At 42.1% G+C, this 27443-nt stretch overlaps 1 protein-coding gene across 2 annotated transcripts; it reads right to left on the reverse strand.

Moving 5' to 3' along the window:
* Window positions 1-26313, reverse strand: LOC119199352 (ATP-binding cassette sub-family C member 12-like). 2 transcript variants are annotated; one of them, XM_037456817.2, is made up of 31 exons: window positions 26154-26308; window positions 24808-24858; window positions 24447-24619; window positions 24170-24316; window positions 23776-23923; window positions 23319-23555; window positions 17994-18167; window positions 14985-15132; window positions 14764-14912; window positions 14534-14641; window positions 13570-13779; window positions 13415-13486; window positions 12700-12824; window positions 11984-12056; window positions 11447-11650; window positions 10356-10490; window positions 10046-10139; window positions 9496-9543; window positions 9132-9224; window positions 8929-9032; window positions 7811-7993; window positions 6961-7187; window positions 6751-6888; window positions 6011-6200; window positions 5826-5915; window positions 5505-5694; window positions 5009-5168; window positions 4832-4910; window positions 3335-3448; window positions 522-686; window positions 1-446 (listed from the first exon to the last, which is right to left on the reverse strand). In XM_037456817.2, the coding sequence occupies exons 2-31, from the start codon at window positions 24850-24852 to the stop codon at window positions 354-356; spliced, it is 4116 nt and encodes a 1371-aa protein (XP_037312714.2). In that variant the 5' UTR covers window positions 24853-24858; window positions 26154-26308; the 3' UTR covers window positions 1-353. The 2 variants fall into 2 exon arrangements, 1 of the variants encoding a protein (XP_037312714.2); XR_005114749.2 differs by lacking the exons at window positions 1-446; window positions 4832-4910 and having other exon boundaries at window positions 552-686; window positions 26154-26313.
* Between the last annotated feature and the right edge of the window lie 1130 nt (window positions 26314-27443).

The raw sequence follows: 27443 nt of genomic DNA on the forward strand, positions 1-27443 counted from the left end.
TAGCCACCTTGTTCATATGCTAGATTTAAAAAACTTGCCATGAAAAACACCTTTTATATTAGTAGAGCAGATTGAAAAATTCCCACTTTGACAGAAAAGTCAAAGAAAAATACATAAATGTATTATGCAGTATATTATAAGTACATTCAAATCTGCTCCTGTAAATTTTTAAAAAAAAAACCCAATGTCAATGCATTTGTTTCAGCAGAGTAAAGATCGATACATGTCATAAAACATGCCTTCTCAGTCACACCGGATAGAACCAAACTAGTCCGGATTACACTGACTTAAGATTTGGTTGTATAGTTAAACATCATTTTGTTATTTGGAGTGGTGCCACAGGGTCTCTTGGTTCAGGTGTTCACAGTGTTAGCAGCAGCGAGGAGTGAGGTGAACATAGAGTCTGGTCTTTGCCTCAGAACGTCTGGTTTGTCAAACTCTGCCACCTGTCAGAACAATAGCTTACGGTTAGTCTCGGTTCAGCAGAACATAAGCTTCATCTTCCTGTGTTCCTCTGTTACCTTGCCATTTTCCATGACCAGGATACGATGGGATTTTATCACTGTGTTGATACGATGAGCGATGGTGAGCACGGTGCAGTCCTGAAAGGCTTCATCGATGGTCGTTTGGATGCAGGCGTCAGTCTGTGCATCAATGGATGCTGTCGCCTCATCCAAAATAATGATCTGTTGGACAGGAGGGACACTGGTTGTGGTGGCTAACTTAGAGTTGTGCAGTATGAAAAACGCATATCACGTTAATTCATCAACCGTGAAAAGGACCCGTTGCTAAAATCAGCGATTTGCCGCTTGCTGGCCAGCTCTCATCTGGTCGACGAGTCAGCTCGTTGTGGCTGCTAGTGTTTCCACCAGAGGCAATACCAGCACCTCGATAGATCAGAAAACTCATTGTAAAGTCTAACGTACCTCATGTCTGATTTACCTAAACCCTCAAAACAGACACACAGCTCCTTTAAGACAAGTTGTAGAGGCTAGTTGTTCCTCCTGAATTGCTAACAGTTAACCGTTAAATCTTGTTGAGCAGGGCTGGGCGATATATCGGTATAAACGAATATATTGATATATTTTTCTATGGGATATGGAATTAGACAATTTCGCATACATCGATATTTCAATTTGCGCTCTGAAGGCAAGCTGCCGACCCGGAGCTCTCTGCACTGCTTCTCGCCCCCGCCCCGCCCATCCTCTTTTCACGCGCAGAGGGGGGAGGGGCAGGGACAGACACGTCAACAAACATGGAGGAAGCAACAACATCTGCGTCTGCGCAGCGTGCGGAGGAGGAATTGGTTAGTTATAAAAAAAGCAGTGGCTCAGTAATTTGGAGATGGTTCTGATTTAAAGTATCCGATGAGCAACAAAACAATGTTATATGTAGGGACAGCTCCAGTCCCGATTTCCAATCACAGCCTCCTAAGTCAATGACGCGCGAATAACTTGTTGGGGGGGGGGGGGGGCTCATATTTTTTCGTTTTAATTGCCGCGCTTGACTTCAAGGTGTAACCTTTATTATTGTTTGGTCTGAAACGGCGCGCCCAGTGACGGATGGTGTTGCAATTTTGTTGTACGGGTGAAAATCGGGAGAAAGGTCGGTCCGGGAGGGGCTTTGAAATTCGGGAGTCTCCCGGAAAAATCGGGAGGGTTGACATGTATACATGGTGAAAAAGATTTGAAGTGCTTGCACAAACTAAAACAACGGCACAAACTGCTATACGAAGAGTGTGTGAAACTGCGCGCTACAGAAGCCGCACACCAGAAACAACCCGAACAAGCTCCAGCCCCGAAACAAAGCTCACTGGAAACCTCATTTTCCCGCAGTGTGCTTTATGAAAAGAAAAGTGACAAGTGGTGTACCATAACGAAAGCGGTGTCCTATCACATTGCTAAAGATATGGTCCCTGTTGCAACTGTTGAACAAGTCAGATTCAAAATGCTCCTGAAAACGATATATGAGCTTCCCAGTCGCAACTACTTTGCAAGAGAAGCACTGCCAAAAATGTATACTGAAGTCAGGCAGAGCCTTGCTGACCGGCTCGCTAATGTGACCCATTTTGCATTGACTAGCGATATGTGGTCGAGCAGGACGTGTGAGCTCTACATGAGCGTGACAGTTAACTTCATTCAAGACTGGGAGATGAAAACAGGATTTTTTTAAAGATATTTTATTTATATGTGCACCTTATGGAGCTTTGTTTTCAAAAAGAATACTCCTGTTATACACTATTTATGTTTACATATTATTTGAACAGCTGAGCATTTGTTTACTGTTTACTGAAATAGCTGGTTTCAATTAAACGACTGAGGACATGTCCTATTTGGCTTTGACTTTGCATTCAGGTGTTCTTCCCGTTTAATGTGGAGAATATATCGGGATATATACCGTATATCTATATCCAGTTAAAATATACCGGGATATGACTTTTGGTCTATATCTTCCTATTGTTGAGCTGTACCCAGCATGCAGGTCGGCGGGGTCATTTTCATAAATGTACAATTATTAGTGTTACAAGCTGTTGTCGTGGGGTTTACCCTGTTTTTTGTTGTGGCCTTATTGTTATGACCATGACTCAATCTCAACACACACAAGAAGCTCCGCCGCTTGCCGAAGAGCAACGTCAGTTGTTACGGTGTAACACCGGTATAAGAAATTCGTAAGGAAATCTTAAACCGATATAGAGCCCAGCCCTAGGCAGACTGATGTGAATGATATCAATATCACAAGCAGTTACTTGTTAATAAGTTTGAAGCAGAGGAAGGACCCCAACGCATGCACAAATGAGAGGACGGCTAAAACAATTTAATCATTATTGAAATCATAGGCAATATACAGAGACATAAAGACTGGACTATTGGCACACGTCTCATTCGTTGCTCCCTCAGACGGGGATCCTCGCTTCAACCAGAGATATTTCTGGTCCACATCGTCCCAAAAGACTAAATTAAAATAGGTTCTTAAATTCTGATTTCCTTATTTACCAACTGGCCAAAATATATGTTAATATGTCTGAAAACTAAAACCACCACTAACTTTTTACATATCTTGTTGACGACTACAAAATGTCTAGTGTGTTAGGAAAGACAAACTATACATTCAAAATGCAGTTTGTTAAACAGGTTAAAGAGGTAACGCGGCTGCTTTGGAAGACAAACTACACCAGAAAATACTGCAGCTTTTGAAGACTCCTGGCAGCTGATCTGGCTGTGATCAGCTGATTGGTAATTAAAACATGACACGTGGCAGTAGCAATCCTGGGGCTGTTCAGTGGCAGTAAAATAGGGAAGTGTGTAAATAAGAATGCACAGATTTATATACGAACCTTGGAGTTGCGAAGTAGCGCTCTAGCCATACATATGAGTTGTCTCTCTCCTACAGAGAAGTTCTCTCCATTCTCCGTTACTGTTGCTAAGAGATTCCCTTCCCGTCTGGAGATCTGAGAAATCCAAACAATACTCAAAACACTTTTATAAAAGCCCAAATTGTAAAAGAAAATTAAACACCAGCTCAAAACTAATATTATTTAAACAATCCAATAGGGTGTATTTCTCACTACTTTTACACACCAACATGAAGCGCCTAATACTTCTGATATGTCTGAATAACTGACCACATACGGAAACTGTTGATATACACTCACCTAAAGGATTACTAGGAACACCATGCCAATACTGTGTTTGACCCCCTTTCACCTTCAGAACTGCTATAATTCTACGTGGCATTGATTCAAGGTGCTGAAAGCATTCTTTAGAAATTTTGGGCCATATTGATGGGATGGCATCTTGCAGTTGATTGAGATTTGTGAGATGCACATCCAGGGCACGAAGCTCCGTTCCACCACGTCACAAAGATGCTCTATTGGGTTGAGACTGTTGGCTGGTGACTATGGGGGCCATTTTAGTACTGTGAACTCATTGTCATGTTCAAGAAACCAATTTGAAATTATTCGAGCCTTGTGACATGGTGCATTATCCTGCTGGAAGTAGCCTTCAGAGGATGGGTACATGATGGCCATAAAGGGATGGACATGGTCAGAAACAATGCTCAGGTAGGCCGTGGCATTTAAACTATGCCCAATTGGCACCAAGGGGCCTAAAGTGTGCCAAGAAAACATTCCCCACACCACCAGCCTGCACAGTGGTAACAAGGCATGATGGATCCATGTTCTCATTCTGTTTACGCCAAATTCTGACTCTACCATCTGAATGTCTCAACAGAAATTGAGACTCATCAGACCAGGCAACATTTTTCCAGTCCACTGTCCAATTTTGGTGAGCTCTTGCAAATTGTAGCCTCTTTTTCCTATTTGTAGTGGAGATGAGTGGTACCCGGTGGGGTCTTCTGCTGTTGAAGCCCATCCGCCTCAAGGTTTTGCGTGTTGTGGCTTCACAAATGCTTTGCTGCATACCTCTGTTGGAACGAGTGGTTATTTCAGTCAAAGTTGCTCTTCTATCAGCTTGAAACATTCGGCCCATTCTCCTCTGACCTCTAGCATCAACAAGGCATTTTCGCCCACAGGACTGCCACATACTGGATGTTTTTCCCTTTTCACAATATTCTTAGTAAACCCTAGAAATGGTTGTGCGTGAAAATCCCAGTAACTGAGCAGATTGTGAAATACTCAGACTGGCCTGTCTGGCCCCAACAACCATGCCACACTCAAAAAAGCTTGAATCACTTTTCTTTCCCATTCTGACATTCAGTTTGGAGTTCAGGAGATTGTCTTGACCAAACCCCTAAATGCATTGAAGCAATGAAAAGGTGTTCATTAATAATCCTTTAGGTGAGTACATTGCTTCATATTTTTCAGTGAACATACAGAGTCCTTCATGTAGGTCTTCTCCAGCGCTATCCAGATGGCCTCATCATTCAAGTTATTAAAGGGGTCCAAGTTGTACCTGCAGGAAAGGACGTGCAGGGATTGACCCCCTGCGGTGAGGGCAGTGTGTAGTCGAGTGTAAATCTACAGCTGGAGTTAGGAGCTAGCTTAGGATACCTTACTGTGCCTATGAATAGCATAGGGTCCTGAGGGATGATTGACAACTTGCTGCGCAGATCCTGAAGACCAATGGTAGTTATGTCAATGCCGTCAATCAGAATGGTTCCTGCTGCCGGTTCCACCAGCCTGAAAAGAGCCACGCCTAGAGAGGACTTCCCTACAGAAAGGAAGAAATCACAATAGTTAGGTTCCCCTCAGCCTCTTACAGCCATGTCTTGACTGCATGATGTCAACACTCTAATCCAAGTAATTGAGTCACATTCAAATCCAAAGAGGCTGTCGAATCACAGGGCTATAACATTGTAGTTATATACATCATGCAATTTTGGGTGTTCATGCAAGATTCAACGCAGACCAGCATGGTATGTTAGTGATAGTTTCCCTCAAAATTGAAATGAATACTTTTAATAAGTCTGTAATCTTGACCTTTCACCAAACTCAACCTGCATGGAAAAAAAAGTTATGAGTAAAAACTTATCAGTCAGGGTCTTACCAGAGCCAGTCCTTCCCACAATGCCCAGCTTCTCCCCAGCCCGGATGGCGAAATCGAGTCCTTTCAGGACAATGGGTGCATTTTCTCGGTACCTCATCTCATAGTCTTTGAAGTTGATGGTTCCGCCCGTCGGCCAATCCGCTGGGACTGGGGCCTCTTCTATATGCCTTGGGCCCTCAGACTTACAACCCTGTACACAATAAGCAACACCTACGTTTAGGAACGGGAAAGGAGGCGTTTCAACTTCAAAGGAGAAGGTTTCACTTTAGTGTAATGGACACTTTCAAGAAGACAAGGAAGGGTGATTAGTTAATATCTGACCGTGATGTATTCCTGCAGCCGCTCTACACAGTTGAATCTTGCCTCTACCTCCGTTGCTTGCTTCACGGTATACTGAAGCAGGCCTGTCAGCTGGACCACACGTCAACATCGATAGCACATTTGGAGATAATTTGGAGATAAATGTCTTTACAAAAGATAGACCATATTTTCTTTTCCAAAGTTACCTGTATGGTGTATGACAAGGCCAAGCCTTTCAAAGACGGGCTGATGCTCTCATTACTGCTGATCACTACAAACAGAGCCACCACCAAGGTCATGCATGCAGACGCGGCGTCCATGCAGAAGGAGAGCCAACGTGATGCACAGTGAAACATTAAATAGTGGTTGGAGTTTATGTCACTCAGTGACATGAACCTGAAATGTGATAAACGGGTTATAAACAAAACATGCTCACCCCAATGATCCAAAACCAGCATTTAAGACACAAACTGGGTTTGGACACATTGATTTGAAATATGAAACTGCTGCTATGAGTGAGTCATGAGAACCTTTTGTCTTATGTACTTTACACTTGACGGGTGTAGTACTGGGTAATAAAGGGAATGCAAGTCAAATGTAGTGCAATTTGGTCAGATAATACCAAATATGTGTTCCAGGCCGTACACTTTGGAAACATTGTTTGTTGTCCGTTTATAGACTATTTTTTACAATTTACTGAAAGCAAACAATGACATTAAGAGTAACTTAACCAGGTTATAATGTAGTTATAATGCCAATTTTAATTACATTATAATGCATTAAAATATTTTCATGCAATACAAATCTGGAAATTGTAACAATGTGATTTTTAAAAATATACATTTCTGACATTTTAAAATAGTATTTAAATTATCCCCCCTGAATGCTGCAAACATAAATATGAGGAGGCACACAGTTTGAAAGTTGAGGAACGTCGCTAACTTACCGTTTTATTAGACTGTCTCTTATGTTGTAGGCGTGGATGGTGCTGAGGCCCTCCAGGGTGGCGGAGGAGAGAGAGAAGCAGGGAGAACGACTGACGTTCTCCATCCTCTTCATCTTATGGATGCTCCACTGGGAGAAGCTGTAGTTAAATCACAAGACACGTTTAATATCCTTTTAAAAACTGTTGTAGTGCACCAAGGTGTATACTCACAAGAGAATGAGAGCGAACACAGCTCCAATGACAGCCACGGCTGCAAGCATCGCAGGGAAGACCCCCGAGATTGTGGCAACAGTGAACAACACCATAAAAGAATACTGCAAGAAAGGATCCATGTATAGGGGAAGCAAAGAGTCCACCTCATCTTGATCTTTGGCAAAGCGATTGATAATGCGGCCTGTTGGTGTTGTGTCGAAGAAACTCATGGGACTAGCAAAAATCTGAAAGAATCGACCATAAATACATTATAGTGAGTAGGTCATTTGAAGAGGATGAGGGGAGATGGCATTTCCCGTTGTACAAAACATGACAAAGATGGGTTGTTAACTTGTGATCCTTCCTATCCGTCCCATAGCAGAGATAGGACAGGTCAACTGGGTTCAACGTGACCATTAGTTGAAGTTTAGTGGTTGTCAGAGCATGAACCAGTGGCTCCGGCCACAGCGACAAAAGATATTAGCATCTAAACTTGCCACACAAGATTGTCAACTTACTGCATCTGTGCGTTGAAGTAGATGGATTTGTAATATTTACTTTTTCTCTTGGCATCTCCTTTGTCCGCATAACCTGGTCTGGGTGTTTATTTTGACCAGTCATTATTTCCTGCTCTATTTTGTGTTTCTCACCTAAGTGACCCTTTGCGGAGAAGTAAATAAGTTTTCTCTTGTCCTGCTCGCTGGATCCTGCCTTTGAGTCGGGTCTTTCCCGGATGTTCATTCGTAACAGTAAACTATATGGAAAAATCTTAACCTATTTCTTTTCAGCCATTGTGTATTCCATCAGGTAAAATGCTTATTTTTAGTGGTATATAGATGGATGAGGCAGTTCACCCAGTCAACAGTACCTTTTTGAACATGGTGTCATGGAGTTTGCAGGACGCGTTCAGGGTCACCCAAGTGAAGGAGAAACCTTTGATGATGGCAAGTCCCACAATGACAGCAAACATCACGCCATAAATAATTTGGTAGAACGCCAGGTCTGGGTTTTCTGAGATGTCACCTTGGTTTGAGGAAGTCTTATTGGATGACTAAAAGAGAAAATATATATTATTAGTGCAGATAATTTGTCACTTGGGAACAGACTCAAACACAAAAAAAGGTGAATGGTGATTGTATAAATGCAAAAAGATACACAGCAGGACCATAGCAGGAATCATAGCACAGGGTTCCTACACATTTTGGCCAATGGTTTTTGTCGGTGTAGTAACTTCGCTATCAGTCTCCCAATGATGGGAGTCGCTAGCAGTGGCACAACAATGTTGGCTTTCTCTCGTTAATGCCGCTCAGAAATATCCTACGTTCCGCCTCCATAATACTTAGATTCTGCTCTTCTGGGTCTTTGTCATAAATCATGACATGCACTTTTCCATATGTACCCAACCACAGTTAAATGTACACTTCCGCTACCAAACTTTAGTTCAGATGCTTTCACACATCCACTGCAATGCGAGTAGGAGTCGTGCTTCTATTTTGAGCATCTCAAATTATGTCTAACTCATCTTAAAGGGAACCTGAAAATTCCACTTTAGTGCTTCTAAGTGTTAATTTGGGTATCTGGCATTTCTACAGACCCAAAAGTTCTGGTAAAAAAGAACTCAGAAACGTCATGCTTGAGTGACTGAGATCGAGCTTCAGTGTAATTGTGCCGTCACAATGTAATGGGAGTCTCTTGCATGGCCTTGTTCGACCTCCCCCCCTACACTCACTGTAGATACGATATTTGCCAAAGCACTTCACTTTGTTTTTGCAAACCTCAGTGTGGTGGCATGGTTTGCTCAGCTGCAGAGGGGAGACAGCGGTGCCAGCAGAGAATTAATGAGCACAGCTGATCAACGTCTGGACTGATTATCTCCAATGTATAAACAGTGAGCGGGATTGAATATACTGGGGAGGTAGAGGCGATAAGACATAGGATTTCAGTCAGGTGTGGTGCGGACAAACATAGGAGAGATTTAGTTCTTACCCCGTCACCCTTCCCCAGCCAGAAGCTCAGCCACCAGTTATTCAAGACCACGGATCCAATCATCAGGACGATGCTCAGGAGAGTAAGGAAGCTTGCTACGTAGCCTGCAGCAGCACCGTCACACAAGACATCACATTTATGTGTGAATTGGTATTATGGCATACAAGCACGTCAATGCATACGTTTGTGTTGGGCTTTCACACCTCCAGCTGCCTTGCAGTATTGCTGGTAGATTCTCCAGGAGACTGCACCTTCTGTGGTAACCTCCTCACTGACCAGCTGATCACCACCTGGAGCTTAAGAGAAGAGAGAATTGTTGAAATAAGGTAGAATGTGGAGATATTGTGCACCTATTTGTCGTTGGGTCACAAATTGGGAGGCAAATGTAGGACAGATCTTGAGAGAAGATGTTCAACATTCTAGCCAGTACTTCTGGTTACTAAATTGACTTTTACGTTCCCAGATTGGATTTGAATACAATATATCTGACATACTTGCAGAGATTAGATATGCCGTTGCATGTTCAGATGTAACATAAGTCATCATTTAAAAGTTTTGCAGACTCACCTCTTGGTCCAGTTGTCAGTATATCATTTTCACCCACAGTATCAAATGCTGGAAGAGATCAAAGATGTAGGGATGGGAGATCAATTAAAATTACAGGGGAAATTCGAGTCATCTCTATGCTGTAGACCAGACACGGCCAAACACAATGACAGTCGAGATTGTGTATTTGTTGTCACGTCTTCTATGGTGTTAGAAAAGAACAAAGTTCAATGTTCTTTCTTCGGTCAACCAAGGTCCCTTAGTTAGCGAGATGGACAGCTGGCACAACCGTTACCTCTTCCTGGTTATTTATTAAATGACACTTGGTCCAAATTGTGTCAGAAGTAAAGCAGCATATTCTAAAACAGGCCCCCTTCTGCTCTCTAAATTGCTGCCAGCCATCAATTTCCTCAATACAATATTTTTTTTACCCTTAAGGGTGTCCGGACTAAACTATAATAATTTCCAGTGTGTTTTTTATTAATAATAAACTATGAAGTGATTTCTAGAACGATCCAATATGATCTGTTTGAGATAGTTACAAAAAAACAGGCTTTTCTGGTTGGCATACCGTGGTTCACTAACCCACTGTTGATCTGGTCAGTTGGTTCTATGTTCATCACTCGGGCAGCGCCTTGGGGAGACACTTCCACCTCACTGGGAGCCTGAATAAAAATAGATAAAGCTGAAAATACTGCTATCTTGACGAGTTGACAACTGACTTTCAAACTAAAGCAGAGGATGAATTGTAAACTGTACATTTCTGCCCCTTAAAAACCTTTAACACATTTAGTTTATAGCTTACGTGTGATCAGTGAGCTGTAAAAGAAAAAAGAAAAAAAAAGACATCCACTACATCAGAGGTCTGAATGTTTTATTACCTCGGTCTCTCCCATTTGGTAGCTGCTCAGGAGCTTAGCATAGGCTTTATCGGCTCTCATCAGGGTCTGGTGGTTTCCAGCCTCAAGCACAGTGCCATCATCCAAAAGCATAATGTTGTCACAGAACTCCAGGTACTGAGACACACACAAGGGAGGGCAGCCATGTGAATGCTCTCAGCACGGGGACCATAGTTCCCCCCCCCCCCAACGCAGTCTAAACATATCAAGGTATTTGACCTTATGTTGCGGTCTACAATTTAGGAGTGAAAAAAATGCAAATATCATTTAGAACTGCAACTCTAAAACTGAGCTATTTAGGACTCACTATCTACTAGACCTGTGATTCTTAACCATAGGGCCACTTTCAATCCCCATGGGCCGCGATTGAAATATTTTATCCAAAAACACTGAAAAGCCAATCATTGTTGAGATCACACACACACACATGTAGGGTGAGTAAAGCATGTCCAAAATGCGCCTGGCTTTTGGTGTGAACGCAGCATAACTCCAACGAAGCTGTCCAAATTAAAGAGTCATATGGAAACCAAAGATACAACACTAGAGGGAAAGCAGGTTTAAACTAAAGAAAAATGGGCTACAGATGCAGAAATGAGTCATCTCACTGACTGGCAACCAAATCTGACTTAAAGCCAGGTGTGTGGTACAAAGCAAGAAACTTTTCACCATCACGTGTTGTCATGTGAAGATGATTTGAAGAGGAACTACTGGTTCTGTGATGCCAAAATATTGACTGATCAAATGAATTCGATAAGGCCATATTATTAATTTTCTATTACTTTTTGGTAAATGCAAGTTATTTTTGTTTTAGGCCAGGCCTTTCAAATTATATTAACTGTTAGTAGTAACGAAGTGCAAGATTATATACAAATAAATGTCTTTGTGATGATCCCTGCATCAGGTTTTTGCTTGGTAAACTTTAATTTAGTCATTGAATATTCAACCTAGATTGATATCGATATCAATTGTTAATCCAAGACAGTGGCAGTGACAGACTTTAAAGTTGGGCCTTGAGGTCAAAAGGGTCAAGAACCCATGTACTAGACTATTAACTAGAGAATGAAACAGTCTACCTGGAGCTGGTGTGTAACCAGTATGATTGATTTTCCCTGGAGCTCCTGCTTAATGCATTTCTCAAAGATGTGTTTCCCCACATGGGCATCGACCGCAGAGAGTGGATCGTCAAGGAGGAAGATGTCATTATTGGAATAGACCGCTCTGGCCAGGCTGATCCTCTGCTTCTGCCCCCCTGACAAATTCAGCCCCCGCTCTCCAATCTGCCAACAAAGCAGCAGAAAGCCGATAAGACCACTGACAACATGGGATATCAAAGCTCTTTTCCCTCTCAGTAAGTTACAATACTACCACTTCCAGCTACACACATTTCTCAAATTGGGAAAGGTCAAATTGAAACAGACGTTTCAATTTACTTTTAATCGTTTAGTTTTGACTCAGACTTGAACACACCGTTTGTTTACATACTTGGAAAGTACTTTGCACAGTAGATAACTTTTTCGTATAATATAATTGTATCACTGGACATCCAATTTTATTTTCAGTTTCATGAATTAAAACTGAAATTAGAGTAGCCTACAGCAGAAAGCCCCTACCTCAGTTTGATCACCATGAGGGAGGATAGTCAGATCAGCTTTGAGGCCGCAGACATCCACAACTCTGTTGTATCTGTAGTCAGAAACAGAGTACGAATTAAGATATATCAAGAGACAGTCAGACATAGTGTATTCAAAAGGGGCATTGTGAAGATTTAAATATTTCATTCCTCTTAATTGTAAAAAATAGCTTTTGGGAAAACTTCTAATTTATGAATATATTCTTTTAAATGTATTAAGAATATTCTATCTAAAAAAACAATAGCAGCACAATCAAGGGGAGTGTCAATGCATGCCTCAAAATTCAATTTTTAACTGTTATATCAGTGTGCCTGCACACTTGATCTGCATAAGGAAAGCAAGGTTTCAAAATCTTCTTACTGTATTAGTCTGCATATAAACATAAGCAACACTGAAGAAACTTCAAACTTTATCCCAATCAGCTATTTTAGTAATAAAAGTCATATATAAAAGTAATTAAACTAAAGAACTGTAAAATCAAGTGTTTGTTGCGCCAGTGAAGTCTGCCTGGCTGAAGGCCGGCACGCAGCTAAATACTTTGCACAGCTCAGCAGACTCACTACTTGTCACAGTGGTTTCCTAAAGATGACCTCCAGCGTGATTACCTCGCCAGATAAGTGCTGACAGAGATAAGAGAAACTCTTAATTTTTTGAAGGTCTGTTTACTTATGTATGTAGTGTAAGTGATTATATACTTTGATTCGTCAAGAGGTTTTCCCATTGTGATGTTTTCTAGAACAGTCCCATGAAATATCCAGGCCTGCTGGGAAACGTAGGCAAAAGTCCCATCCGCTGTGACTGAGCCATTAAGATGGTGCATCTAAAACATAGAAATGAGAAAACAACTATGTAAAAAGCTGCATGTTACATGGCACTGTAAGATCTTCGGGCTATTGCACAAAACCAGGATATGGGATTAAGGCGGGATTTTCAAGTTATCCTGGATGAATTAAGCTTTGACTTGTTTGCACGAAAGCATGTTGCATCAGACCCAGCCAAGTAACCACGGCAATTTATTCTTTAAGATAGCCTGCTCCAGGGCATGCTAACAGCCAGGCCAAAATGAATCCTGGAGTCCAAAAAAACGTGTTAAACAGTTGAGGGCGATTGATAAAGTCGAATTCACCTGTGTTTCTTCCTGCACCATGATGCCCATTTCCCGACCACGTTTTGGATAAAGAATTACTGATATTGAGACACCTGGATTGACTTTGCGCCACCTCCAGCAAAACAGATTAAGCCGCGATGAGCCGATCACACCAGGTCAACTTCCGCTACTTTAGTTGAGTTTTTTTTTCTTTTGCACAGTACCCTGGTTTAATAAGGAGCCTTATTTGTATGCAACCATTATAACAACCGATAAAACAGTCATTCATTGTCAAAAACAATTTAAAAAAAAGAATGACCAACCTGTTCCAAAATGCCAGATATCAGTGATGTCTTTCCACTCCCCACGTTACCACAGATGCCAAGCAGCTTGCCCTTAAGGAAATAAGAACTGTTGGGTTTAACTCTTTCTACATTGCTTCATTAATCTCCACCAGAGAAAAAAAAAAAAAAAACACCTTGGGCAGTGTGAAGGAAATGTTTCTCAAGGTTGGCAGAGTATCTGTCCTCCCATCCTGGGGCATCTCCCCATTATCTGTGATGGTTGGGGAGTCTGGCAGGTTGACGGGTTTATTCCAGCAAAGTGTAGCATTTTCCATCACAATGGCTGAGTCTGTGCCACTGCGCTGGATCAGGTAAGGCTCTGGATTCTGGATCAGCATTATTTTCTGAAATATATGCATTGCATTGATAAACAATACGCTCATCGGGCTCATCAACAGAGCCCGGGCCCCCCCTGACTGACTCGGACTCCCATGCTCATTCATCACTGTGTCACTTTCACTTGTCACCCGTCACTTTGTTTAGCTGGTGCAGTTTATCCTTATTTTTATTCCTAATTTTATCTTATCTCCTCTAACTTACTAACCCATAGCTCTAGTTTTTAGCGTACTAACCCATAGCTTATATTTTATATTTTATTATACTTTTATTTTATTTTTATCTTATTTGCACTATGTCGTCTATTGTACTGTCTTCATGCACCTTCCGCCAAGATAATTTCCATGTATGTACAACATATTATGGCAATAAACGTTTCCTGATTCCTGATTGTGATTTATAAAATAATTTAAGGGGGAATCGTTTCCAAAAAGCTCAAAACTGGCAATCAAGTTGTAGTGATTTCCAAAAACGGAAAAACAAGCGGGAACCCAACAGAAGTATTAAATATTAGTTTGCACTGCAGGTTGTCATTAATGTTAAAACTTTGTACAGACTGGTTATTTAAAATTAAAGATAAAAAGATGTTAGGCTGCAGATCATGAGCTTTGGTGGGGAGGCCATATTTACAGATCATAATGTACCACCATTACAAGGCACCAGTTGGAAGTTCTAAAGGTTGGATGACATCACAGCAAATGTTGGATCGTAGTGACGTCACTGCCAAAAGAGCGGAGCCGGACAACAACAGTAAATGTTTACCCTCAGTCGGCTTATTGAAACATTAGCATCAGACTTTAGCTTCACAGACAAGGGCATCAGAGCCAGGCCGAACGTCATGGAGTTGAAGATGGCGACGGTGGTGAAGGCCTGTTCATAAAAAAGAATGACGGTCACACTGTAGAACCCTGGTGTTTTTTAGTACTCGATGAAGCGTGTAGATCACACATTGGGCATGATGGCAAGGTGTGCTGCACTGCTGCAGTACTCACATCAGCTATGTTGAGCTTGAAGCCCAACAAAGTGTGTACAATAAAGGTGAGAATGGTGGCGATGATGGGGGCGATGCTTGTGAGACTGGAATTGGCGTTTTGGATAAAAATGAGAGTCTGCAGTTTTTTTTTCTCATTTTTCCGGAACCCTATAAGCCAGACAGCATCACGTTTGTCAATTAAGGGCACACACTATTCTCTTTCACTCTCTAACTGTGTACCTGCGATCTTCTCTTCAAAGGAATCTTCCCAGGCGTACATCTTAATGAGTTTGATGCTTTTTAGAATCTCCTCCATCGTCTCAATACGGCGGTTTTTAATCAATGCCTTTTCACCTGAGTGTTTGTTCATGACCGTTCCAATAAACATCTGAAAGCAGAACAAAACAGGCTTTGTGTCAATTAGAAACGAGCTGCAAAACAGCTAAACTACCTTAGTGCTGTCCATGAATCCTGAATTACTTTTAAGTTGCTTTGGCCTAAACAAAAGAAAGGTAGGTGTGTGTATAACTTTGAATTATTGCAGATAACACGGGCAGATAAAATCCAGCGTTCTGAGTCACAGGGGGTGCATTAATGTACAATTGCTGTTCATTGACCAGAGCGTTCCATATCACTGCGCACTCAAAGTAACACATTTTAGCTCTGTGCAGGGTTCATACACATTTTGGATTTCCATGACCAAAATGTTTTTGAAATCTGTTTAAATATTTTCTCTTATGTATACAATGAGAATTACAAAAAGATGTACAAAGTGTTTCCCCTACATTCAATTAGGGCCCCAAGAAAGTATGTTTTTAATGTTTTACAATGATCCACTATGGATGAGTATCGTTAAGCGGTTTCCTGATACCAGTGCTAAAACGACTTTACCACTGGCTTAGAGTGCCTGAACCAACACTTGAAGCTCCTTGTGGGTCTAGATGTATCGACGTCATGATTGCAGCAGGTGACACACAGAAGAGCTGCATGAGGCACGTGAGCTTATCGTTTATCTACCGTGTGACAGAATATTAATTGTATATCAAGTTGACGCTTTGCTGCGTAAAATAAAGACCAAACGATCTCCTGTCATTCGCGCAAGAAAATAAAGTCACGTGTCTGCAGCTCAATGACAACACCGAAGGAACAACGTCACACCCCCGGTTTAAGACTTCAAACTGCCGGCAGCAGATGGGCAGCGCGTCGGAAAATGCTGGTGTCTCGTACGGAGTTTGTGGCCGAAGAGACTTGCTGGTCGGCATGTAGCCTCGCCAGCAGTCGCCCTCTGATGGGGTTCCAGTAGTAGCTTCGCTATCAGCGGTGCACTGATGTCGGCTTCCGTTAGCATGGCTCGTTAATGGCGCTCTCCCATGTTTGAAATATCTAACCGTCCTGCCTCCGCTTACATTCTGCTCGTCCCGGGTCTTTGTCGTAACTTGCACTTTTCCATATGTACCGTTAGCTAACCACGGTTAAATCTACACGTCCCTGCCCAGTGGATGATTCCTGAGCTACTGTTTTTATGGCCATCAAACTTTTAACTTAGGTTGCGTTCACAAAACCACTGTGAACTAAACTCAGCAAAAAAAGAAACGTCCCTTTTTCAGGACTGTGTATTTCAACAATGTTTTAAAAACTCAAATAAACTTTACAGCTCTTCATTGTAAAGAGTTTAAACAATGTTTCATGCACGTTCAATTAACCATTATCAATTAATTAATATGCACCTGTGGAATGTCGTTAAGACCCTAACAGCTTACATTGAGTAGGAATTTAAGGTCAGTTCTAAAAGCACAGGACACTAAAGAGACTTGTCTACAGACTGAAAAACACCCAAAGAAAGATGCCCAGGGTCCCTGCTCATCTGCATGAACGTGCATTAGGCATGCTGCAAGGATGCATGAGGAGTGCGGATGTGGCCAGGGCAATAAATTGCTATGTCCGCACTGTGAGACACCTAAGACCGCGCTACAGGGAGACGGGAAGGACAGCTGATCATCCTCGCAGTGGAAGACCATGTGTAACACCTGCACAGGATCGGTAAAGTCGAATATCCCACTTGCGTGACAGGTACAGGATGGCCACAACAACTGCCCGAGTCACACCAGGAACACACAATCACATCAGTGCTCAGACTGTCCGCAATAGGCTGAGAGGCTGGACTGAGGGCTTGTAGGCAGGTCATCACCAGCAACAACGTTGCCTACGGACACAAACCCACCTTCGCTGGACCAGACAGGAGTGGCAAAAAGTGCTCTTCACTGATGAGTCATGGTTTTGTCTCACCAGGAGTGATGTACCCTGGAGCGGGATCGATTTGGAGGTGGGGGGGCCCGTCATGGTCAGGGGCGGTATATCACATCACCATCGTACTGAGCTTGTTATCATTGCAGGCAATCTCAATGCCTTGCGGTACAGAGAAGACATCATCCTCCCTCATGTGGTACCCTTTATGCATGCTCATCCGGACATAATCCTCCAGCAGGACAATGCCGCCAGCCATACTGACCTTCTGTGCGTGAGTTTCTGCATGACAGCAATGTCGGTGTTCTGCCATGGCCAGCAAAGAGCCTGGATCTCAATCCCATTGAGCATGTCTGGGACCTGTTGGATCGCAGGGTGAGGGCTAGGGCCAATCTGGTCCAGTCCATGAGGAAGAGATGCACTGCAGTACTTCAAGCAGCTGGTGGCCAAACCAGATACTGACTGGAACGTTTGATTTTGAGCCTCCCTTCATTCAGGGACACATTCTATTTCTGTTAGTCACATGTCTGTGAAACATTTTTAGTTTATGTCTTGTGGTGTTGACTTTTAGTGTTCATACAAATACACACATTAAGTCTACTGAAAGTAAAAACAGTTTAAAGTCACAGGACGTTTCTTTTTTTGCTGAGTATATTTGCACTGCGAGTATGAGAGTACTGCTCATATTTTAAGCTTCTCTTTGAAACTTATCTTAAATGAACCACGAGAAAATAATAACTAATTTCCATGACCGTACGAACCCTCAAACGATCGTATGAGGCAATGAGAGATTTTGCAACCGGACAATTAAGGTCATGAGCATAATTTTGCTGGTAACCGTATTATAAAAGCAAAAAGGTACTTGGATGATAAAGTACAGCCTCTCGTACCTTATTGCTTTAGTATCTTATTGCTATGTGGCTCAAGTAAATCTAAAACCATTGATCTCCCAGTGCTTGTGAAAATGTGTGTAATTGATAACCGAGCAGTTTCTGACATACAGACCTGTAATGGGATGACAATGATGTTGATGCAGACTCCAGCCAGTGCGGTGTAGCCCAGGACGTAGCAGGAATAGACGGCACACGCAACTATGAGCACTGGGGTGCACAGGATGAAGCTCCCAAACCCTGCGGCCTCGAATAAATTGTGGCCGTCAGTGGTCAAAACATCAATCATCTGAATGAGAGAAGAGGACTGACATTTACAAAGTCTGCTTTACTGAAGTTCCTTCAACTAATGGTGATAGTTGAACACAATTACACAAGATGTTAACCAACAACAATGAACAACTGGTTGTTCATTAAAATCGTAAATCGGGATTAAATAAACTCATGCAAGAAAGAACAAAAAGTCACGAGGGGCGATTCCAGGGGACTGAGAGTTGAGTCAAGTCAATTCAGCTGGTTAAATCTTGATGGAAGACAAGCGGCTGGTTTCCTCATTAACATTTACCAACTGTTTAAGTATTTGTTTCATGCACCCAATAGCTTTTTTTAATGGTTTGACACAGATTTAGGGCTGCAACAACAAATCAATGAAATCAATTTTAAAAAGCTTTCAGTGTTGCAACAAATTTCATTAGCGTTTCGTTGTTGCGATTACTAAGCTACTCAATGGTTTGCAGAGATGCGGCGCAGAAATAAAGAGCCGAGCCAACGTAGAGCAAAAAGCAGCCAGCAGCGGCAACAGTTGTTGTGAGTCACATGACCCAGGCAGAGACGTCTGTTAGAGTCAAGTCGTCCATTGAATAAACTAAAAGATGCACCACGTTGTCCCGTTTTGACGTGATGAACATAGGGACTCTAGCAGTTGTGCTGCTGCTTACTCATCATCCAGCTGATCAAGCCAGTGTTCACTCGCTAAAAACAGTAAAGCAGTTAGCAAGACTAAAGAAATGTTTTTATTTACTTATTTTTTATCATTAAAATTTCCATCTGTTGTATTGTATTCATTTCGTGCTTTGTCCCATTTGGTTGACAATTTGTTACACTTTTTAATGCCGTAGGCTAGTGTGCATATACGGTAGTTTAGTTTATGACTAAAATGGAAACACTGATCCATTAAACCAACGCGGCTAACTAAGAAGCCTCGAATGCATTCATTTACAAGAGCCATTTTAAAGTCATCTTAAAATTCAGGTATATTGGGACATCAGGTAATTTGGGACAGCATAAGGAAAAACCATTTTACTTCTGCCTTGAAAAGGCTATGGTAAAGTTAGGTGTGCTAATACATTGCTTGGGGAAGCTGGTCAGCGTGTCCAGAGTGGAGACAGAGTAACATTAATAGTTAAACACTAGAGCTTATGTATGTTAGTTGGAAGCTACTCTCTGGCTCACTCAGATTTCCTCACACAGCGTTAGATGGGTGTTTAGAAAAATACACATTTGTCCCCTTTCCAGGGAAGTTTGTCACATTAAAGGTGATCGTTATTTCAGTTACTGTAAGAAAATGGACTGGTCTGGCCATATTGTACCATGTCAATCATCGTTGTGTAAATATTTGAAAAAGATTTTGGTTGCCCTAATGCCTTGTGTATGTATGTATGTATGTATATGATCCACACATTTTGTTCTAATACAGTACACAGATTTGACATACACTTATGAAGTTTGATGCTTCCTTTCTGTACATCTTACACCATTATTTTTAAGATTTTGTGTAATTACGGATTCTTACGCCCTGAATTTTAGGTTCCTGGAGTACAAGGCAAGACGACACACAGATGTCACGCAGCCATCCATTGCATCTTTTGCCCAGAAAGAACAGGTTACAGTCTGCATTGTTGTGGGTCCGTTGTGGGCCCGTGTACCTTATCATCGTCCCTTTTACCGTAAAAACCATACCAACAACTTTACTCAGTTTATTCTTTTTGTGGTTTTTCCCCATAAAATGAAAATACGAAGCATAGCCGCTAACCAGGAAGTATGTAGATTTTCAAAGTTCATTCACGTATATAAATAAATTATCCTGGTCCTGTTAGCAGCAGTAGTAGTTGACTACACTCGCTGCTCTTGGCTCTGATATTTATTGTCCACGCATTGTGTTGCTTCAGTGAGCAGAGCAGAGACAGTTTATGGAGATCGCAGAGTGAACGTTTTCACATCTCCACCGGTATGTGGCAGAATACGTGTATACAAACCATAGATTTAATTATATTGAACTGTCCATGTTATTTGTCTAAGTTACATATGTCGAACTTGCGGCCCGCCGCTGGTGTCCGGCTGCCCGTCCAGAGTCGGACCACAAGTGCCCCCAGTCAGCAGTTCGCGTCCAGTCAGTGGCCCGCGTTCGCTTGAAGTCAGCAGTATCTGGCCCGAAACTGAAATGAGTTTGACACCCTTGATCTAGATGATGAGCACTTGTGGGAGGACATGGATTCAGTGAAGACACAGAATTACCCTGTTCAACGGTTTTCCCATTTTGCCCACTCTCTGCAGTTAGCTATGTTTAACACAAAGACTATTCAAGCAGCAAACACCACTCGTTTGAACAGGTCAAACAATTACGGGCCTCACAGCTCTGGGCCACAAAACCCTGAACGAAATGTTCAGCAAGGACTATGAGGATGACATTTTTAGTGCTCGCGAGTGGAACCACCTGAAGGAACTTGGTGCAGTTCTTGCACTATTCTCCGAGGCAACAGACTTGACAGAAGGAGAGAAATCAGTTACGATTAGCATGGTAGTTCCAACTGTCCTGGACTTTGTGGGATGTGGGGTTCTCTGTGTGTGTCTTCTTGTATTTACTTTTTAGCTTGTAGAATAGATGTCCGCTTGTAGGACAGATGGCGTGACCGGATCGGTCCTTATAAGGCAGACAATGTGAATGGTGGAAAAGAGAGCACAGGAAAAATGAAGATAAAATTGTATCTGAGATAACACACCTGCGACCGAAGGGAGAGCCAGTTTGAACCCATTTTCAGGGCAAGGCCGAAGGCTGCAGGAGAGAGTACCAGACACTCATTGTTCGGGGAAGGCGTTTGTTACAGAAGGATGAACTGGGTTGAACCAACGTTCAAGGGCACCAGAGGGATTAAAACAGGTCAGTGTCAGAAGGCAGGCGGACTTTGGAAGGGATTTGCTTGCGATGCATTTCGATGTATTTCATTGTCTCCAGATATATCTGCGGAGAATTGCTCATGTACAACTTTTTCTCTTCTAAATAAATGTTAAACTTTTTAACTAATTTCCTGCAGTGGATTCTTCTATCAACCAACTCGGGTGGATAAGGAATATCCTAACAACTTGAATACACACTTCAAGATGGAAGAGGCCGAATGCACCGTTTTAACCACAATGTGTACTTTGTGGCTATCATGATCCACAGTTTGGCCTAAGCTGGGTGGATCTGGACGTAACAAATGAGGGAAATGCAATATCAGTGAAGAAGTTGATGAGATGAGCTGAAGGACACTGACAGGTTGGTATTATCCAGGGAAAGAAAAAAAAGTCCTTGCATAGTCAAAGTCTAATTATGGTTTAATTGCATCCATTTTATTTGTCAGAATAATTTTGCAAAACTCAGTTTACTGAACTGCCTATTCTTTTGATTGCCATACATTTACTGCTCCAAGTACTTAAGTATTTAAAAAAGTAGCCCAACATTAACATTTACTACAATAGCACTGTGATGTCAAACCTCAAGAAATAACAGTTCATAGAATCATGCACCTCTTCAAATCTAATCCTGTCATTGTGTATTGTTGTGTTTTTAAAGCCACATTGTTGTCAGGGGTGAAGAACATGGTCGACAGTGAAGGAGCTGCAACTGACTCTGGGGCCACGAATGTGGAACCATCCAGTGATTTGCCACCAGTCAAATGCCCACGCCTTCGGTCAAGACTCACAAAAAGCACAACTCAGCCCAAGATTCAAGCGTTATAACTAGGGTTGCAAAATTCCGGATATATTCAAAGTTGAAAACTTTCTACGAGAATAAACTGGAAACTCTGGGGTAATTTAACCATTTACCTTGTCATAAGCAGACATGCATGTAAACATTTAATACATTTCATTTGACTTGATATTTTGTGAGTAGAACTCTTTCATCGAACAACAAAAACGTTATTTTTGTATCATTTCTCTAAATGTTTTTGTCCTGGACCTGAATTTCACAGACTTCGACGAGAACTGCGATGACTGCCGCTGCCAGCGGTACATAGTGCTGGCCGTCGGCCCGTTTCAAAGCTCGTTTCAAAGGTCATACCATTCCATGTCGAGGGAACTGTCCCGTGGAGAGACAGTGTGCTCAAGCGAAACCAAGCGGGTCTTTTAAGTGCCACACGCACGTAATCATTGAGCAAACATCCTTATATTAGTTCATATTTAGTATACCAGTGTGTCGTATAACAATAAGTTATCAGCTCTGTGCATATACTTTGCATGTGTCTCCTGTGGCGCAAAACGCTGGCAACGCGTTCGGTGAGAACCCGTCACTACGCTAATAATCTTAGCTGCGTTGGTTACTCCCACGTCAGCCATATCGTCTGCTGTTTCTGGTTTGGTGTATGATGTCATCATTTTTTAAACTGCTTGCACAACATTTTTACTGTATTAGATGGATGGTAAATCATTCATTAGTGTTAAAGATTGTTAAGGTGAACGAACACAAATCTTTATTTGTTTTCTGTGGATGGTTCGCATGTTATTATAAGTGCGTTATGCAGTGTGGGACTCTATCTCGCCCTGCCTCAGTCTTGTCTCGGTCTCGACCCCTGAAAGTCTTGGTACACTGGCCTTGGTGGTCATGACTACAACACTGCACTACAATGATGTAATACTTTAATGAATAAGCGTCAAGTGAATGTGGGGGATGAGAGTTTGTGTGTAGTATAGAAAACAATTTCTGACGTTAGAATCTTAAATTATGATTTGTATTTCTTCATAAATTATTATGATTTAAGGAGCAACCTGTACTTTCTGAAGTATTTTTGCAATGTGAATTTGCAGTTCAATTTTAGAATAAAAGGTTGGAATTTTTTTTTTTTTATCAGATTCATTAAAAAAATAATCGACCAGTTAATTGATTATCAAAATAACCATTAGTTGCAGCCCTACATGGCCATCAAACATGTTTGTAATAGATTAGACAAACTCTTTGATTGACATAGTCAGATTGTGCCATGTTTATCGCATGCATTAGAATAAAAGTCATTGTACGTTTCAAGTAGTCTGATCAACATTTCAGGAGAGTTGACAAAGACGATTTTCAAAATGAGGTGAACTGGACAGGTATATCTTTGCGCTACTTTCTACAGTTCATCCAGAGTAAAAGGTCTCAAAAACGATGGGTTATGCGAATACGGTGTATGAGATCGCACCCTACCTGTCCCGTTGACTTGCTGCTGTGACCCCTCAGGGAGATGACTTTTTGAAAGGCCAACAGAGAGTAGGCTCCCTTCAGCCGGACTGCAGTGCGCAGGTTCACCGCCCACAACAAGGAGATCAGGAAGCCCTTGGTGAACTCTGAGGCAAACAGAGCGAAGGACAGACCCACACCGTATAATACTGTGGACTTCTCTGGGTGCTCGGTATATTTCAGAATCTCATGAACCACAACAGCCTGAAAGGACAGAGCAATTTGTATCACACAATCATAGCTTGCAACATTAAAAAACTTGTGATGTCACCAAAACAGCCTTATCCAGTTATTTTAATAGTGGAGCATTTTAAAAAGGAATTGAATACTTCTTCATACACATTTAGACTGAATGTGATATCAGGAAAAAGCTCCTCCAATAGAGGATGCACTGGTAATGATCTACAACTTCAAATGTAATTACCGGGCCCAGAAACACTGCTACCATGACAAGGATGCCAATAAGGGTGGACAGAATCAGCCTGGTTCTTTGAAATCGAAGCATAACTCGCACCACAGAGGCCATCTCCAGGCCCACCCTTGCCACCTCTTCCCCCCAGAGTCTGTTGAGTCTGTGCACAACACAAATCAGCCATATCAAATTATTACTCCGGTAAACCAGGTACTAAACACTCACAGGTTCACATTAATCATGTCCTAGCATGAATCCATTTTAAGGTAAGAATTTCAGAATAGCCTTAGGTTATGAGTCTATAAATATAAGCAACTATCTATGGATACACTGTCCTGTATTTATTGCATCAAATGGCAGTACAGAAATGTTGGGTGTGGCCATGAGTCAGCGAGTGTGTTAAGACCTTTCTCCGCTGGAGCCTGAAGCATCAAAAGTAGACAGTTTGAGAGAGCTTGGGTCCAGCCTTTTCTTGAACAAGCCCCACATCGTGGGGATCATCCAGGAAAAGGTTGCAAAGGACAGGAAACCGGCTCGGTCCAGAGGGTGGGGCCTAGACATGGAAACATCACCCAATACGTATGGTTGATGTGTAAAGTATCTGTTAACACCGGTCAGTTATTCATTGAGTGAACTACAACACAATCAAAAGAGAACAAACAATGTCATCAAACTACACTGACTGAGATGAGGACCAGCGGATGGGTCTGAGGGTCCGAAGGCTCTGGCTGTATCTTTCAAACTGTGTCGGAAGGGATGTTTCTTTGTGGTTCAAATAGATTTGTTCTGAACCGGAGGCCACTGCTCCTGAAACTGAGGCCACTGCTCCTGAACCTCTTTGGAAAACATCTTCGGACTGTAGAGTGGTAACAGGCGGAGTGAAAGTATCAGATATGAAGACAAAGTGGGACAGAGTAAGACAGATTGTGAGGAGGAGGCGGCGACAAGAGGAGATCCTTTGGTTAATTCTTCAGCAAAAGAGGTCCTCAAAAAAACATGAAAAGCCTTGATGGTTCTGGTAGAACCGGTTTGTTCTTTACTTACAAAAGAGACTTCTTGACTGTTGTTCCACGCCACGTATTTTCTCATTTTCTCCTGTACCAAGAAAGCAAACATGCAGAGTCACAATGTTATTCGCCAACAAGACCTTTGAGGAAAGAATACTGAAGCCTGACAATCAAATGCATTCCACAGCATCAACATGGAGGGTGTAACATTTTTCTCATGGTGCAATGTAACAGTTTATGGACAATACTGCTATAAGAGTTCATAAAGCTTAATTACTAATTTCAACAAAATCACTAATAGTTCAAATGTATTAGAACCATGATAAAAGCACTACAACTGTTCTCAAAATACTTCACCCGCATTGCACTAACGGTTATAAGTTCCATTAAAAATCCACAAAGTAACAGTGTCATGAATCCCAAAAGGCTCAGAATATCAAACACACAGAGCACTGAGTTTTAGCCTCAAGGCCCACGGGGTGAATCCGCCACGCCATTCTTGTGGCCCGCGAGAGCTTTAGATGCACATGATCGTCTCAAACCGGGGAGCGTTGGGAGCGTGCGCCGGTAACGCTGGATCGACTACATGTTCCGTGACGATGTATCCGTGAGCAAGACACCCGTTAACTTCTACCTGCTCCTTGCGGCAGCACACCAACTCTATCGGAAGGGTTAAATCGTGGGGATAATAATGCATACTTTATTATTCGTTATATTCTAGTTTAAAGCACCCAAACTACATCTCCCACAATGCACTCCAATAATGTCAATACAACAATTGACTTCTCGCCGCCGGAACGCGGTGCTTAAACTTCAGCGTTTCAGAGCAGTCTTTCCAACGAGCGCAGATAAAAACATTTCAATTCCAAAATGTCCAAGAAGAGATCAGTTCACCCTGAAGTAGAACGATTTAATGAAAGCTGGAATGGCGAAGATATGTTGGTACAAACCGGTGTGCATTTTGTGTTGCGAGGCCGTCTTAGTGGTGATGGAGTACAATTTACGTTGGCACGTTGACACCAAAGACGAAGCTACATATGCCCTTCAAGAAAAACAAAACTGTCCAAGAATTTGAAAACGACAGACTACAAAAGCGGCAGGAAATGTTAGCTATAGCAAATGTGATTAAGCAATGAAAGCTACGTTAATGCGAACTGTATTATGGCTGAATAACAATAAGTCCCGTAATTACCGTACAGAAGTAACGTTAAGTCAGCTAATCAGAAGCAGTCAAATCGCTCTTCACATGTAAAGCAAAGGAAACCCTCCGCCTGAAATTTGTAGTTTGTTATGCCTTGTGACACAACCGAAGAGCTTGGTGGGGACGCAAACTAGTTGGCGTAGAAGTCCGACAAGATCAGATCATTCAAGCGCAATCCTCACCTGTGTGAGTCCAACCTCCCTCTCTGCCGTTTGTCAGAGCAACTCGGCCTCCTCGCGCTCCGACTGCCGCTTAATTATCAAGTTTGATTGGCGCACCTTGACACCCTTTTCCAATCCTTTCGCAGCCAAACAGTGCGCCACCTTACCTTCAGGTGTAGTGATTGCAGCTTCACCCCGATAGTGGCCCTTGTACTGCTGTACTGCCGGTGTGCTGGCCACGTTACGTATCAGTGCGAACAGTTGTTTTCAATAATGAATCTCAACGAGATCAAGCAGAAACGACGCATCACTAATGAGCACCTCCGCGCGGAGGCAGATTTCTACAGTACAAAACCCTAAGCCAGACCTTCACCGACCAGATGAAACAAATATGTGAGCATTTAACACAGGATACCATTTAATACATTTTAAATATGGATAAATGAGTGTAATATGATATCTCAGGTGAGGAGGGATCTGCAAGGTGTCATCAGGATATCAACTTCACCCAAATCTATATATAGTTATGAACTGAGATAAAGTAAAAGGGGAAAACTAAAAAAAAATCTAATTAAAAAAAAACGTATAATGTTTATGTTATTTTTCCACGCACGGCAGTTCCACACTGACATTAATGCAAAAACCACCAATTGTTCAACAGAAAACAACCTACAGTAAATCCAACAGGTGGCATTTTACCGTGTTTGTCCTATGCTACTAAACCAACCCTCCATACAAGCAAGTATTTATAATCAAAGAGGAGTTTTTACAACCTAAAGCATGAAGGTCTATTCAAACTTTAAAAGTCATCTTATGACTGGACCCAATTAAGCTTTTGTGGTGCAGGATTCTCAGCCTTTAGTGCTTGTAAATAAGCCAAACTTGAAATAAACTCTAAAACATCAGGTGCTATCTTATACGCCTGCAAAAGGAACAAAAGGTGACATTTCAAAGGGCACACAATCTTCGAGATGGGTGATGAAAGCTATGCCACAGAGGTAAAAGATACATTTGAAAAGTGCAGAGGTGTCAAGTAACGAAGTACAAATACTTCGTTACTGTACTCAAGTAGACATTTTGGCTATTGTTGTGTTCAAATAATGAAGAAACATCAGACGGACGGGAGACATCTTGGGGTGAACAGTTAAAATTTATTATAAAAGTATTTAATAATGAAAGGGTACTAAAAAGGACATCTCAGCTGAGGAGCCGCTGGTCTCCGCAACCAACAGGCCACAGGACAGTCTCTCGACCATCCCTAGACCATGGCCCTTTCTCAATACCTAAGACGGCGAGAACGGACTCGCGTTC

This window comes from Pungitius pungitius, chromosome 4, assembly GCF_949316345.1.
Source record: "Pungitius pungitius chromosome 4, fPunPun2.1, whole genome shotgun sequence".
NCBI classification, from domain to species: domain Eukaryota; kingdom Metazoa; phylum Chordata; class Actinopteri; order Perciformes; family Gasterosteidae; genus Pungitius; species Pungitius pungitius.

Bases quoted from the DNA above. Each gene is read 5' to 3' on its own strand.
- LOC119199352 (XM_037456817.2), bottom strand. From the start codon at position 24,852: ATGAGAAAATACGTGGCGTGGAACAACAGTCAAGAAGTCTCTTTT. The intron at 9,225-9,495 runs GTGAGTCTGCAA...TCTTCTCTTAAG, and splicing joins ACTGACAACTGGACCAAGAG to CTCCAGGTGGTGATCAGCTG. The intron at 687-3,334 runs GTTCGTATATAA...CCTGTCCAACAG, and splicing joins CGCTACTTCGCAACTCCAAG to ATCATTATTTTGGATGAGGC.